The sequence below is a fragment of the Perca flavescens genome, chromosome 3, assembly GCF_004354835.1.
Source record: "Perca flavescens isolate YP-PL-M2 chromosome 3, PFLA_1.0, whole genome shotgun sequence".
In the NCBI taxonomy this organism is placed as follows: Eukaryota; Metazoa; Chordata; class Actinopteri; order Perciformes; family Percidae; genus Perca; species Perca flavescens.
Genome location: NC_041333.1, coordinates 5,306,533 through 5,321,991, shown reverse-complemented (window position 1 = coordinate 5,321,991; position 15,459 = coordinate 5,306,533). Strand labels below are relative to the sequence as shown.

The window sequence follows — 15,459 nt, the reverse complement described above, 5'->3', positions numbered from 1 at the left end:
CAATCAACTTCTACTTAGAATGGTGTAGAATTTACTGACGTAAATGCCCGGAGTAAGGTGATCCTTGATCAGTTAAAAAAATGCCCATATTGGCTCTCATATCTACTTCCTGATCTAATACTATCCGATACTTCCCAATGCGATACTTCCCGATGCAATACTTCCTGATCTGATACTTCCTGATGTGATACTTCCCTATCCGATACTTCCTGATCTGATACTTCCCTATCCGATACTTCCTGATCTGATACTTCCCGATCCGATACTTCCTGATTTAATACCATCCGATCCGATACTTCCGGATCTAATACTATCTGATCCGATACTTCCCAAATTGATACATCCCGATCTGATACTTCCCGATCCAATACTTCCCGATCCGATACTTCCCAATCTGATACTTCCCTATCCGAGACTTCCCGATCTGAGACTTTCCGATCCGATACTTCCTGATCTGAGACTTCCTGATCTGCTACTTCCCGATCCGACACTTCCCGATCCGATACTTTCTGATCCGCTACTTCCCAATCTGACACTTCCCAATCCGATACTTCCCAATCCGATACTTCCCAATCCGATACTTCCCGATCTGATACTTCCCCGATCTGATACTTCCCCGATCCAATACTTCCTGATCCGATACTTCCTGATCTGATACTACCCGATCCAATCGGGACATCCCTAGCTTGTGCGGTTCTTCTGTTATTGCTAATCAAAAAGTATTTACTTCTTGTAATGTTGTTTGTAATGTTTATTAGTATAAATGATCACACCAACTATATGCCCTATGTAAAAGTGTTTTTATCATGTGATGCTATGTTCATAAGGTGGAGCTTTCACCTTTTAAGGCCTCCTGTGGTACTGTACTCACTAGTACACTGGTGTACTAGTAATGACAACTAGACATGTATCGGATTATATTAGTTATAAAGATACCATTTCATGTTTAATGTTCTATTACTGTAACAACATTCAGTGATACTGTTTCAGAAAGAAAAAAGATAAAAGAAAGAAAATAATTACCAACACTTTCACCCTTCGGTTATTACAAACTGAAAAATGACTCCACACTAAGACTCTTTCTTTGTGGGCCGTAAATGTATTTGGGAAGGTATTTGAGGTCTGGTACTTGCCCAGATCAGGGCATTCTTTTCCATTTACAGCATTAAGAATGTGAGGTGGCCTTGAACATTGATGCTGGAATAATACTCCCTTACATTCTGAATTTCCAGGGGGAAATGATATTAACATTCTATCTTTTTTATATATATATATATATATATATATATATATATATATATATATATATGGCAATCTTGTTTCCTTGCAATCATCTACTGTGTCTTGACGGTTCATAAACATGCCTTTAAATAAACACCGTGATTTATTCAACGTGTGGTCCAAATTCTTTGTCACAGTTAGTGAGTTTAAGTTGTATTTTGTATAGGGTTGTATTTTTCACTGACAGACATAGAGATAATACAGTTCTCTTCACATGCGATGGAGGTTCCTTCCTATCCTTGGCTATGTGAAAACATTTTACTACTTCCGCCAGGGAAGTTACATTTTTGGATCACATTTTAATTTTTTATTTTGTTTGTTAACTGTACAGCTCAAAAAACATATGAACTGATTTCAGTTCTATTTCATTTAGAGTAAGACCATGTGCCAAGGAGAAAGGGATCAGTTGCTTTTTACAGATCTGTATGCTGATCCCAAAAATATTTAAGGATTTCATTCTGACATTGTGAAATGGGGGATTGTTTTACTATTTTGTACAACTATTGCACTCACTTCAAATCTGTCACATGCATCCCATCAACATTTATCACTGTGTGATTTTGATGCAGATACGTATGTAGATTAAAATCTTTTGAATAGGTTCTGTCATAAAAAACAAAACCAACCACACATTCCTTAGGGTCTCTAATTAGGGCATAGGCGGAGATGTGTTCTAACTGGGTTATATCTAATCACTTAAGATCACGTAAGTTTTTTTTTTGTCAAATATTTTACGGATAGTTATCTTCTTATCAGTTTCTCCTCCCTGTGAGTCACTGCTGTTGACCCGGAAAGAATTTAATTAGTTTAACTGGCAGGTTTCAGTGTCTCCTATATTTGAACTTTTTGTTAAAATATAGTAAGTAAGCAAGTATTTATTTTTATTTTTTGCAGCTTCAGTACAAAAATATCAGCATCTCTAGTGGTTTTCAAAACCTACTGTATATCAGCTGGTAAGTACCATCTATACACAAGCTGTAGGATGGGAAAGGGTGGATAGACCAGAGTTATAGAGAAGAGCTTTATTGATTCATGCCTCTGAATTTATCATATTCAAGAGTTCTGTACTAAAAAAAAACATATTTTGAACATCTGTTTTACCTCATAAAGTTAAAAGGCTAAAGACCATTAGGAAAAGTATAGATGACTACAATAGTGAAGGCTATAAAGAATCCAGTAATTGTGGGGTGAATAATCCAGTCCCAAGACGTCTCCACAGATTAGTGATCATCACTTGGTGTGGAATATGAGGGGCCTCACCATGCCGGCCAGGACCTTGGGAAGCTGGGAGGCAATGACTTCTGACATCATCTCGGGAAACTCCACTCGCATGGCGTCCGCCTGGATGAAGGTGCTCAGGCAGAACAGGTTGACCTTTTTCACTATCTGTCAGAAAGGAGACATTCATGATATTCTTGGTACTCATTAAAGTAGCAGTTAGATTAAGGCTACATCTACACGTCTACGTTTTGGTTTAAAAAACGAATATCTTTTGCTGCGTTTACGCCTCGTGTACACACTACTGCAGCGTTTCCGAGCCCCTAAAACGGAGACATTTGGAAGCACTGCTGCCGCCGTGCTTGAGAGTTTGAAAACTCTGTGGTTGCTTTGTAGTCTGGACAGGCACAAACGGAAACTTTTTGGTGAAACCGATGCACGTCAGTCAGTCTTATCAGTTAGGTAGCTTACATACCTTTCAGTAACAGTTCCACCTCGTCATCGCTCCAAAATAATAAATCCCTGCTCTTACTTTTCGCCATGGTTGTTCTTTCTTTAAATTATTTTCTGTAATTTAAATTTATACATCCATGATTTTCAACCATAGAGTAACGCCAGACAATCTGCTTCCTGTTTACACAGGCACACACATGCCCAGTGTGTGTTTGTGAATGGTCATGTGATATGCGTTTTCAGACGTGTGAAACCCCACACAGGTGATTTCCGTTGTTCTGGCTGATTAGACCTCTGCTCAGGTTGCAGGTGGGCCAGAGCTTAGATAGGAATTCATTAAGTCACAAATCTTTTCTACCAATAAAAATGATGAATCTGTCATTTGTCCTGCCCCAAAAGGTGCAACGAAGCTAACAAGAGACTCTGGAAAATGGATCAATCAGTTTAGACACACCCACACAGGCCTAAGTGGTCAAATCAGACAGATTAAAGGACAATTCTGGCACAAAATGCACATATGGGTTAATAACACATGGGTACCGAGTCAACCGTTCTCTGGGATATGTTTTCATGCTAATCGAATGTGACCAGTTTTAGCGCAAACTGCTAATTAGCTTATAACGCTAGTTGTCAGAGCATGCAAAAGTAAAAAGAAATGGCTATTTCTATACCACTAACAAGGCTCAAAATAGCACCACACTTCCACGATAGCATAATGAGGGTAACCAGTAACATAGCTCAAGCACGGCATTCAGCGTTCGACTGATCATGACTGTTTTCCCAAGATGGCGCCTGCCTGTATACCGAAGGGTCTTTATAAACTATCTTTTTAATAAACTGTCTGTACACTTACAAAGTTCTCAATGCCTCGGTTTACATGTAGGGACTCTCATTATGTTACCGTGGAAGTGTGGTGCTATTTTGAGCCTTGTTAGTGGTGTAGAAATAGCAATTTCTTTTTACTTTGGCATGCCCCGATGACTAGCGTTATAAGTTAATTAGCGGTTTGCGCTAAAACTGGTCACATTCGATTAGCATGAAAACATATCCCAGAGAACGGTCAACTCGGTACTCATGTGTTATTAACCCCTAGGCTCATTTTGCGCCAAAATTGTCCTTTAACTCAAAACACCTGTGTGGTTGTTAAGGGCCTATGAAAGGAGATTAGTTCTGCTACTGGAGCTAAAACTCTTGTGTGGACGTAGATCGTTTTTGCCTCAAAACGCTGCTTAAATATGAAAACATAGCAGTGTAGATGTAGCCTAAGACATGAGTCAATGCTGCTGTACTCAGATCCATGAGGGAGCATACCTCATGCATGGCGTCCATCAGTTTGGTGAGGTGGTAGAATCGCTGGGAGCTGGCCATCAAGCCCTTGTCCCTCATGTGGATAGCCTTGGTCAGCTCCCGGATGTAGTTCTGTCTCATCTCTTCAAATGCGGCCTGACTTTTGAGTCCCTCAAGAGGCACTGCGAACAGGCAGGACACTTCTAGATTAAACAATGTATTTCTCTAAACTAGAACAATGATTAACAGGGCTAGGGCAAAAACCGAATTCCTCAGAATTGTCTGCAGATTTAAAAAATAAATTAATAAATAAATTAAAAAACTCTGAACATCTCCACCCTAAGCAAAAAAAACGGGAGCGTGCTTATGTTCCCACAAGCCCTATGTTCCCACATTTCTAAGATTTATTTTTTTAAATTAGGCCCTATGTTCCCAAATTTCCTTTTTCATAAATTTGTATCCCCCTTTCTCCCAATTTGTCCAATTACACCCAACTTGTTATCCAGTAGCAATGGACTACAGATGGAATGTAGCTTTTAGCTAAATCTGGTGCGCCCATCTCTTTGTTTATTGCAAACATTTAATGTAAGTGCACATTGTCCTTTTAAATAAACAAACTAAACTAAGTAGCACAGAGGCCTCACATTGCCTAGCTTCTAGTCAGATCAGTCGAATGAAGTGCAGGGGGTTATGGTTAACCTAACCCTAACCCATAGGGCCTAATTTTAAGAAAAATCTTAGAAATGTCGGAACAAAGAGCTGTGGGAACATAGGGTCTAATTTTCAGTGAAAAAAATAAATCTTAGAAATGTGGGAACATAGGGCTGTCCCCAAAAAAACAATCCTAAAAAGGTAGTTACCACAAGCAGATTTTCATTCTAGATCTCCGCTGAAAACTGTAAAAAAATAAATATCAAATCGTATATAACAAATCGTCACCAACTTCCTGTTGCCACTAGGGGGCGCTATGACTTTAAGTAAATATCGGCCTTTATTTGTCCTCAGGGTTGGACTCTTATGAATCCTGAAAGGTTTCGAGCCAATTGGACAATGTACACTCAAGTTACACCCACTTCCTGTTTTGATGGCGAAATGCACAAAATGGCCGCCCCGCCACCGCCACGTCCTATGATGAAAAGTTTGTCTTTAAAACTTTTTTCATTGTTAATGTCTTAAAAATGGCACAGACCAAATTTGAAGTTGATCGGATTAAATCTCTAGGAGGAGTTTGTTAAAGTACGACATGTGGAAATGGCCAAAATCACACTAATTTTGAACTTTGAAATCAAAATGGCGGACTTCCAGTTTGGTTCAGGGTATGGCTCCAATGACGTTTTTTGTACGTCTTGACATGCTACATATGTCTACCAAGTTTCGTTAGTCTACGTTAAACATACGGCAGGGGCTAAAAATCTTTAACTTTGTAGGGGACGCTAGCGAGCCATTTTTGTGCGCTTAGTCCCGAAACAGTTCAAATACGCACATTTTCACCAGATTTGATGCGACCGCCAATTTTGGTGAGTTTTTGAATATGTTAAGCTCCTCAAAAAGCCAATTACTTGCAGATAATAATTCCTTAAGTTTCAATAAGGCATTCACCGCTTTCGGTGCTCGGGCCCTAATAAATAAAAAGAACCTGCAGATTCTGTTTGGGTTTGATTATTACTCTGTTTTAACATTATATTGTCTTCATGTTCACACATGTAAAAATACCTCTTTTTTAGCATCTGTGTCATTTGGACTTCATCAGATGTGTCTTCTTGTTCAAGGACTTACCTTTTTCCTGACATAAATCAATTTTGACACATGACACCACAGATGCCACTATGGTTAATACTATTAAGTTAAAAACTGCTGAAAACTGTAAAAAGAAGAAGGAAAAAAAAGAAATCTCCAGATTCCATTAGGGCCTGGTGATTACTATGTTTAAAAGCTAAACAAACACTAAGGAAATGCAACAGAGTTGGCACCCAACAATGATGGTTTGCTGAGAGCTAACATGCTACTGTGTAAATCAATGTTTTTCAGTCAGTGTAAAACTAGGACTTGATAGCAGTGGCTACATAAATCTTGCCACAGTCCAGTCACCCTGTACACTCCCTTTATTGTGCGGCTCTACAGTAGACGATCATCAAAGCTTCACATCTCTGTTCGCAACATTATGTATTACTCAGCGTGGTTAGTTCAAACGAGAAGGTCAACATATGGTAAAACAATGATTCATATTGAGTGTGATTCAGGACGTCTTCTGGCTTTTACCTGTGTTGAGTAATATTATGGCTTTCATGCAGAGAAACTCCTCTCGGGTAACCTGAAGATTTGCAAACTCCTGAGGGATGAACTGTATCGCCAGGCAGAGGTCATAAATCGGCGATCTCCTCATTTGCTCCCTGGCAGACAAAAACATAAAATAGTGCATGTGTCTGAACAATCGGTAAGCTCTTTTTCATCCAACCTCCTTGCTTTGTGAATGAACAACCACTCTCATGCCTGTAACACTTAAAAATAAATCATCAGCAATGAAAAGCCAACTCAAGATGATGGTCACTTACTGACTAAGAACCAGATCTGGTGCAAAGTATAAATATTCACTGGTGACATTCTGAAAGGAGCGCCACCCAAGCGAGAACACCATCAGGTTCATCCACGAGTACTGGATGAGGGTCATCTGATCAGTGATCTGAAGATTACGAAACCCTTAGACAGAAAAGAAAATCCTGTACTTGGTGATTTTTTTCATAGTAGATGCAACCTGTCATAACATCTGTGCACTAATATGCCATCATGTATATTAACGTGGTGCAGCACATTAGTTTTCCAGTATGGATCAACAGAAGAACATTTCCAGGATAAAGCCTGATATCCGGCACGTGGCTCACGCTTTCAGGTAATACTTATAATATGTTTATGGCATTTTCTCTCTAACTGGGACGTTTTGGAAGCGATTGGTGGGATCGCTGTGGACGAAGTACACACAGCGATACACTGGTAAGAGTAAATGCACAATTAATGGCAATTTTATCGAAATCACAATATGGACTAGTGCAATATTTGTTAAAGGCAAAATATGTGTTAAACCATTCTGAATGAAGTATTGTGGTGCTGCAGAGAAGTCCCTGCCACACTATAATCATTTTAACTGTTTTACTTTTAATATTTTTCAATGAATAATGAGAATAATGATACAAAACTGATCATTCCCTCCGATATCGTGAATCATATCGCAATCGCAATATCTGTCAGAATGATCGCAATTTGATTTTTTTCCTCATATAGTGCAGTCCTAGTATCCAGCTAATTTAAATAGCTCACGGTACTGTATTGTGTCAACAGTTAAAGGCATACTATGTAACTTTTCCCTTTTTGGTCCTCCTACAGGTTGTCTCATTGGAACTACAGCTGTGTGAGTTGTAGTTCCAATGAGACAACCTGTAGGGGGACCAAAAAGGGAAAAGTAACATAGTATGCCTTTAACTCCATTTAATATTGTATGTGGAGTTTTCTTTTGCGGGGTGCAGTTGTTCCACCAAAACAAGTTCCTTCCCAAGACTATTTTGCAGAGCCACCGTCGCTGCGTCCGGAACTTGGCACCGCTCAATCAATTGTGATTGGTTTAAAGAAATGCAAACAACCCAGAGCGATAGGGCTAGTTTTCCAATACTATTTTTCTCAGTTTACAGCTTTATTGCTAAAGATTTCAGAAAAATGTTCTATGACAAATTATTTTATACCACTTGGAATCACCCCTCTATCTCAGGCAGTGTCTAAGGCTGAGACCTGAAGGTAGATCCCCATGATGACAACTGTGGTGACCCTGAGCTGCAGAGAGCCGTTACCTGGCAAAGACTTGGACCACTTGACGATCCACAGCAGCTGTTTCTCACACAGCCTGTTGAGGCTGTTGAGCAGAATATGTGGACCCTCGGACTGGGTGCTGTCATAACCAGAGTACACGATCTCTGGTTCGATGTTCTCCAGGATGTTGAGGATCTGTTGGGAGAGCTGCACCTCACGGATCCCTGGTACGCAAGACATGGAGTTCATGGCCTGACTGTCGCTGGACATGGCCAAGTTTGACTGGAACATCATGGCCGGGGCCAAACCCAAGGCTTTCAAGGCCCCGAAACGCTTCAGCTTCCTGCCTGTGTTGTGAGAACAAGGCCTGGTTAGATTTGATGTCAAAGAGCACAACTTGAGCCCATAACACATCGCAGAGCTTTTCTTATCTATGCCCAGTAAATTCACAATTTGCAAAAAGATCCTGTTTGATTCAAATTCATTATTGTCTTTGGGATCTGAGCACTTTTAACATTCTCTTTGCTGCTTATCATGAATTCAAAGTGTGACCAATGGGTGCATTAGCTCCATGTTAGCGTGCAAAAAGAAATCCTACTGAAAAGTACCTCCGAGCATCATTCCTGCTTGATAGCACTTTCGAAGGCGACACGCAGGGCAATTTTTCCTCCGAATTTTGTCCACAATGCAGTCATTTCGCCCAGCGCAGAGATAGCTATGATGGCCTGTGGAGTGAAAAGGGGGAAAAGGCAATGCGCACAATTTCAACAGCATTTAATTTTTAAATAGGTTGGGAGGAGGAGAGGCACATAATGAGGGGGGAAAGTATTGAGGGGCTTTTGACTATTAACATGGCTACTCCATCCGCACGGAGGCAGGAGTCTGAGGAGAGCTCCAAAGAAGAAAATAAGATCGAGGCAAGGCTGTGAGGACAGAGTGACACGGCCATGCTGAGACATAATGGCTCTTATATAATCTCGCGTGGCAAGATAACAAGGAAAAACAAATCAAGACGAGGAACACCGTGAACACTGGTCAATGTGATACTGTTGCTAACGACTGGCAAAGAAGGTCAGTCAAATGTAATGTGCTAACTCCCTTTTTAATATACCAAAGCATTCACTGAAGACTTGCGATAGCTGACATTGGAGATAAATACAGTATTGAGTTACAGCCTGTAGCGCCTCCTTTTTTTTAAAGTTTTCAACGTTTAGTTTATCTGTTGGGAACAAAGCCCACTGATCAACAGAAAAAAGGCAAATAAGTTAGCATTTCCATTTGCAGGCACCCCTAAAAATCAAGTATTCTACATTATACAGCGGGTATAGTGACAACGGTGGACATGAAAGTACACATGCACCAACAAAAAAGATTCACTGTCCCAGTGTAAATTAAGAGTAGGGAAATGAAAAACAAAGAGGGAGGGCTGTTAAAACAGTCGTGCACATGTGATCAGCTGTCACTGGCCAGATGTGAAAAGGCATCTTGAAATAGAAAAAAATCTGTGGAAAAGGCAGCTAACCTGTCTTCTGTTAGCTGATGGGTGTTTTCCCCCTTCATAACAGTCCCAATACAGCTACAGTATGTGGCTCGGACAATATTTGACAGAAAGTGTGTACAAAAAGAACAGAAATTGTAGGGCTTGTGGTTAAAATGATTTGGAAATTAGAATTTTTTTTTTTTCTCAAATTTCCAGAAGTTGGTGTAAAGTGTTTTTACGCTCACCTTCTACTGCTCTTTTAAAAAAGACCTTACAGCTCCCGCAGGTTAGGACTCCATAGTGGCAACCAGATGCCTCATCAGCACAGATCACACACACTCTCTGAGGCGGCATACTGAAAAAAAGAGCAAAAACGTACATTCATGAACTCATCTGTGAATCTAAATTCATATCAACACGGCAAACGGGTCCATTGTGTCTTTAAGCAGAACAATCTGATTTGAAAACATAAGCCCCTTTCAAACTTGTGATATGTAGGTGAAATGTGCAATAGTTACATTGAGTAACATTGCGGGGTAAATCATCACCAATGTTTGATCCTCATAGGATCAAAGGTAGGAACAAAATGTTGCTTTACTATCTACTCTTACATTCATGATTGGTGTGTTAACCCTTGAGTGAATTTGAAGCTTCTTAAGAGGCCTCTTGCTATGTTTGCAAGGAAAAGTAAGAATCAAGGACCATGTAGGGCCCAGAGTTTATATTAAAATATCCAGGTGTAATTGGTTAAAACATTTTTTTTATTTTTTAGGGTCTTTCTTCTGTCCTAAAGTGGCAAAACTAAAACTAGACCAAATTGGATAAAATGTTCTCATTATCTCTTGTTTTCAAGGTTTTGTTTTTTTTTTTAAAGAGAAAAATTACAGTTTAGACAGGCTATAGAGATATGAGCGGAGATGACTCCTTAAAAGGCAAAGTTTGTTTTCCACTTTCTTTGACTCGGAAATGGCCTGACTGACTTCATAACGGGGAATTGTTGTGCAGTGGCAAATCATTTGTCCTATAACGTGATTAATTACCATCTGGTCATCAATTTATGTAGGCAAAACTCTATGATCTGGCAAAACTGCTGTCTTATTTCTATATTTTAACTCCAACTGTCGCACAAGTTAGCAAACTTAGGCCTACATTCAAAGTTCATGGAGGACTCAGTTTTGATCAAAAGGTCAGATGGGACTTTATATTTCCAATGTGTGCCTTCAGGCGAACGTTTCTGGTAGTTACCTGGGGAATGCGGAGAAGGGGGACGGGTTCCTCTGGATCAGGGCCTGGTTCTGGATCCCATCGTAGCCGGTGCCGTGTAAGAACGGGTCCTCGAGCCCCCCTACGGACTGGCCCCAGTAATGGGGCTCAGCCGGAGCCGTGTGCGTCTGCCAGCGGGGACCGTCGCTCTTGTACATGGCCAGTTGCTGGGTTGCGTGCGCGCTGGCGTCAAAGTTGATGAGCGCCTTCCCGGACAAAGCGCACCTGGAGTCCGTCCTCAGCTGGCTGAGCGCCGGGCCCGGGAGCGGCTCGGACTGGTTCAGGTCCATCAGAAAGTTCGGAGCTCCGTCCAGTCCCGGTCTAGGAATGGCCGCGGCCGACTCCCCGTCACTGAGCCCCAGTAGCTGTTTCCTGTCGCTGTCACAACAGTGGTCCAGAACAGGTATGTCCGATGATGGATCAAAGTTGGGACAGGGGCTGTCCATAATCACAGAAGGCTCCTTCTCATCTTTGATGAACTTGCACGCTCCGGTGGTCGAGGGGAGGCTTACACTTTCGGATGTGGCCACACTTGTCCTCTGAACTTCAGCAAAATCCTCCCACGGCACACTGTCACACTTCAGATAGTCACTGCTGCGGTCATAAAAATGTTTCCCGACGGGTGAACCATCGAGTATGGAGACTGCGCTGTCGCCGCTCGAGTTTAGACCTTGGAACAGCGTGCCGCCGTTTCCGAAATGACGCACGGATGAGGAAATGCACCTTAGAGACTGTGACTCGTTCGATAACTTAGTGTTCATGTAGCCAGCTTCAACCAAGTCACTCACTCTTGTGTTGGTGGAGTCCGCGATCGAAGTGCTGATGGTGCTCATTCTCCCGTTTGGTTTATTCTCCATCGTGTGGACCGTGAAGCGCACAGCGGAGACTGGAGTGCGCCCGGAGGTTGGACTGTGTGGGGGTTATCGCCACAGAGAGACTTCCCTGTAATCCTCCTCCCCGTCGTGTGACTACGTCTTTCTTTCACTCAGACAGATATACGCTGTTATGAACAATTTAACTGCTGTTGAAAAGAAAGAAAGGCAACTTTTAGCCTTTGATGGGGGATGTTACGTGCGCAATTATGAGTACTTTAAGAAAATAAACCTGGCAGATTTAAGTATATTATTAAGTATAGTTCCTCTTTCTGGCTGTAGGTGTCATGTCAGAGAGAGAGAGAGAGAGAGAGAGAGAGAGAGAGAGAGAGAGAGAGAGAGAGAGATTCCCATTAGTTTTCCACCAAAGGTGCCAGGGTCAGAATCAATGCGCATCCACACTCTAGACATGTATGGTATGGAGGTATACTACCCTTACTGCAAAACAGCCAGCCAATGAGGAGAATGGATCACTTCGATGTTAAGGGGTCACTAGACTCCACCCATGACGACATGTTTGACCAAATGAGAAAATATTGGAGACTTGGTGCCATTTGAAGATGAAAAGATAAGACCAACAGCGTAGCCATCATTTTCAGATTGTTCAGGAGGAGGATATTTTTTGTTGAATTATCCTCTCCCGTTTGTCTCTCCAAATAGCGGATTCCAAATAGCCTACATTTCATTTATGATTAATGGAAACACAGACATTTCGATAAAATAGCGTAAGTTCCATAATATGCAAGAAAATAAGACTTTTTTTTTTTACATTTGTATATTACTCATAGAGTATATTCATAATATGATGTTATGAATGTTGAACATCTGAGGGTCATGGGCCAGTTGATAATAAGAACCAAGGAACAGCACACACTTGGTTTAAGTTATATTTTTTTGATTTAGATCCTATTTATCTTTCAATTTGTGAAGCACTTAAAAACCAGCACTTATTTGTTGGGTGTGCTGTGAAATTGATGTTTGGTGTTTTAAGCCCCCAACGTCGGTACTAGGATTAGGCAATGGTTAAGGTTAAGGCTGTTTTATACTTCTGCGTAAAATCTACGCCGTTGGTATTGGAGACATGAACCTATGCCGGACCCTACGGCGTAGTCTGACGTGCACCTCTCGAAAATTTGCGTGACACACGTCGCTTGGCTGTAGCTTGGTAGCGTTGTATTTCCCCCTACTCATTTCCTGGTTCTCCTTCTCCATAAACAACATGAAATCAAAGAGAGGGTTAATTTTTCCTGTTACAGATTTCCCACTGTGGTCAGAAAGCACAGGGGAGACACTTGTCTATGGAGCAGCTCCAGACTGATGACATCACAAGTTTGAGACTTATGCCATAGGAATAACATGGAATTCTTAATTCAGGTACTTACCGGTACTTGAAGAGCTCACTGTCACTGAGATTGCAAGATGTCCCAAAGTGGAAAATACAACTTCACCTCCACCTGTCTCTCGGTTACAAACACCATTCACATGGGACAGATACATATATACATACTAATAATGACAACATCTGGTTTTGACCTACAGTTTAACAGCTGGTAAGAATGACTATGATTGAGTTTAGTAATTCTTATTAACTTAATGAAAGCATTGTATCATAATGATAAAATGGAAACTGTTGTAAACAGTAGTAAAGGCGTAGAACAATTTCACAGCTTGATGGTGATTTAAGCCCCCGATGTCGACTTCAAGGCAGCGCTGCGACCGTCGACTTCAAGGCACCTAACCCTAAAGGCTGTTTTAGGCTTCTGCGTCAACTCCACGCCGTAGCTACGGTGTCGCTCCTACGGCGTCGTGACCCTTTCGGAGTTCTATGTCGGGGTTGAACGCGTTTCTTTGCATCGCGATGCATTTCACCGCCAGAACGCTAGGGGGTGTGTGGTTTCCGGAGGGTCAATCGCGAAACTCTTTGTTTACTTGTGCATTTGTGTGTGCCAACCAAGTGTCTCCCCTGTGTTTTCTGACCACGGTGAGAAATCTGGAACAGGAAAAGTTAACCCTCTCTTTGATTTCATGTTGTTTTATGGAGAAGCAGAACCAGGAAATGAGTCGGGGGGGAAAAGCAACGCTACCAAGCTACAGCCAAGCGGCGTGTGTCGCGGCAACGTGTTGTTAAATTTTTCGAGAGGTGCGCGTCAGACTACGCCGGACCCTACGCCCCGACACTTGTATAGAGTCCGGAGCTGCTCCATAGACAATGACTGGGAGACTGATTTTGTTTTTCTTTTTAATATATGAGCTTTATTCTCTTGTGGTGTTCTCAGTTCTAAAACAGAAAATGTTCCCACGTACTCAGAATATTCCCCTGGGTGCTTTCAGAGTCATCTAACATCTGTCCCAAATCACTGTCTATGGAGCGCTTCCACACTTTTACATGATGACATCACAAATGTAAGTTTCAGAACCCTAGTTTTTGGATTTGGGAGAGAGTTGTTCATGTTCACTAGTGTTTTTGGACTGCCTTTGACAATAGGAATAATGCATTCTGTGGGTAAAGTTCCCCTGTAATGGCAGTTATGTTAGGTCTGTAATAAAGTGAACACAATTGGAAATTTGCCTGTATTTGTTTTGTTAACTGCAAAAGAGGATTCTTAATGTTTCTGTTAGTTTAATTCTCAGATATTTTCCATTTTGCACTATGCATCTATTTAAGGTTCCTTAAAACCAAAGTTCTCACTTTAAGCTTCATGTTTTAGCTGCTTATTTGACCTAACCCAAATGCACAGGAGCAGCCTTTGATTAAGTGAAGAATATTTCTACATGCGTCTTCTGTATGGTGGTGCTCTATCTTAAGAACATACAGCACTCTCACCTGCTTTGTACTCGTCAAATTTACATTTCTGTTATCTTGGTTACATTACAGACAGTGTTCTACTATTCAAGTTAATCAGCCAAATGTGGATCTTGCTGATGCATGTGCTTATGATGCACAAATAGGCCTTGAGCCTTTCTCTTACGTCATTTGTCTGGACGATATCAGAGAGGATTCTCATGCTGTGGCCTACTTCTACCTATGCGATAACTGTTTCGCCCACGGCTCCACCAGCCTTCAATTTTTGTGTAGTCTCGCATAGCCAGACCTTCCCTTCCTCCACAGCGCCGCGGAGGAGGGTCTGGCTAGTCCATACAGCATTGGGGATGGGAGAAAAACATGCTCTGGTGTATTGGCATTTCTTTAAACCAATCACAATCGTCTTGGGCGGTGCTAAGCGCTGGACCAAGCCATGGTGCCTCTACAAAATAGCCTCGGGAAAGAACTTGTTTGTACATGTGTACGTTCAAAAGTTGTTTTAGTCGTGCAACAGAAAACTCAGATTGGACAGATCTGTCTGGATTTACCCTGCAGAGATCTGAGGAGCAGTTAGCCGTAGCCCTTATAAATCCACCGGAGTTTAAAATTAGCCTACAACACAAAGAAAGCGGGAGGTGACGGACATCCTGCCGAAAAGAGTGTGACATCCAGGGGAATTTCCGGCGGCACCGGAACAATCCCGGATGTGGAACGTGGTGGACATAGACTAATTCTTCTGCAAACCCATCTTCTGGTACTTTTTTAAAATCAAAATTCTAATATTGCAGACACTTGGGAAAAAAAGAAAAGAAAATCCCACACACGGCTCTTGCTGCAGCATCACCATTTATTGAAGAAAACTCTAAAGACAAACTAACGTTTCAGAACCTCTGGATCCTCATCAAGAGTAATATTGCAGACACTAAATGCATTTTACTGGACCTCATGGTGTTAATCTAATACCAAAATGGTGTTTTTTTGTTTGTTTTTAAATCAATGTAGCTGTT

At 41.5% G+C, this 15,459-nt stretch overlaps 1 protein-coding gene across 1 annotated transcript; it reads right to left on the bottom strand.

The window, feature by feature from the left end:
- Positions 1-920: 920 nt before the first annotated feature.
- Positions 921-11,731, bottom strand: pgr (progesterone receptor). The gene is made up of 8 exons (XM_028571269.1): positions 10,760-11,731; positions 9,760-9,869; positions 8,643-8,759; positions 8,076-8,381; positions 6,792-6,936; positions 6,499-6,629; positions 4,264-4,421; positions 921-2,667 (listed from the first exon to the last, which is right to left on the bottom strand). Exons 1-8 carry the CDS (start codon positions 11,632-11,634, stop codon positions 2,512-2,514), a joined length of 1,998 nt encoding a protein of 665 aa, XP_028427070.1. The 5' UTR covers positions 11,635-11,731; the 3' UTR covers positions 921-2,511.
- Between the last annotated feature and the right edge of the window lie 3,728 nt (positions 11,732-15,459).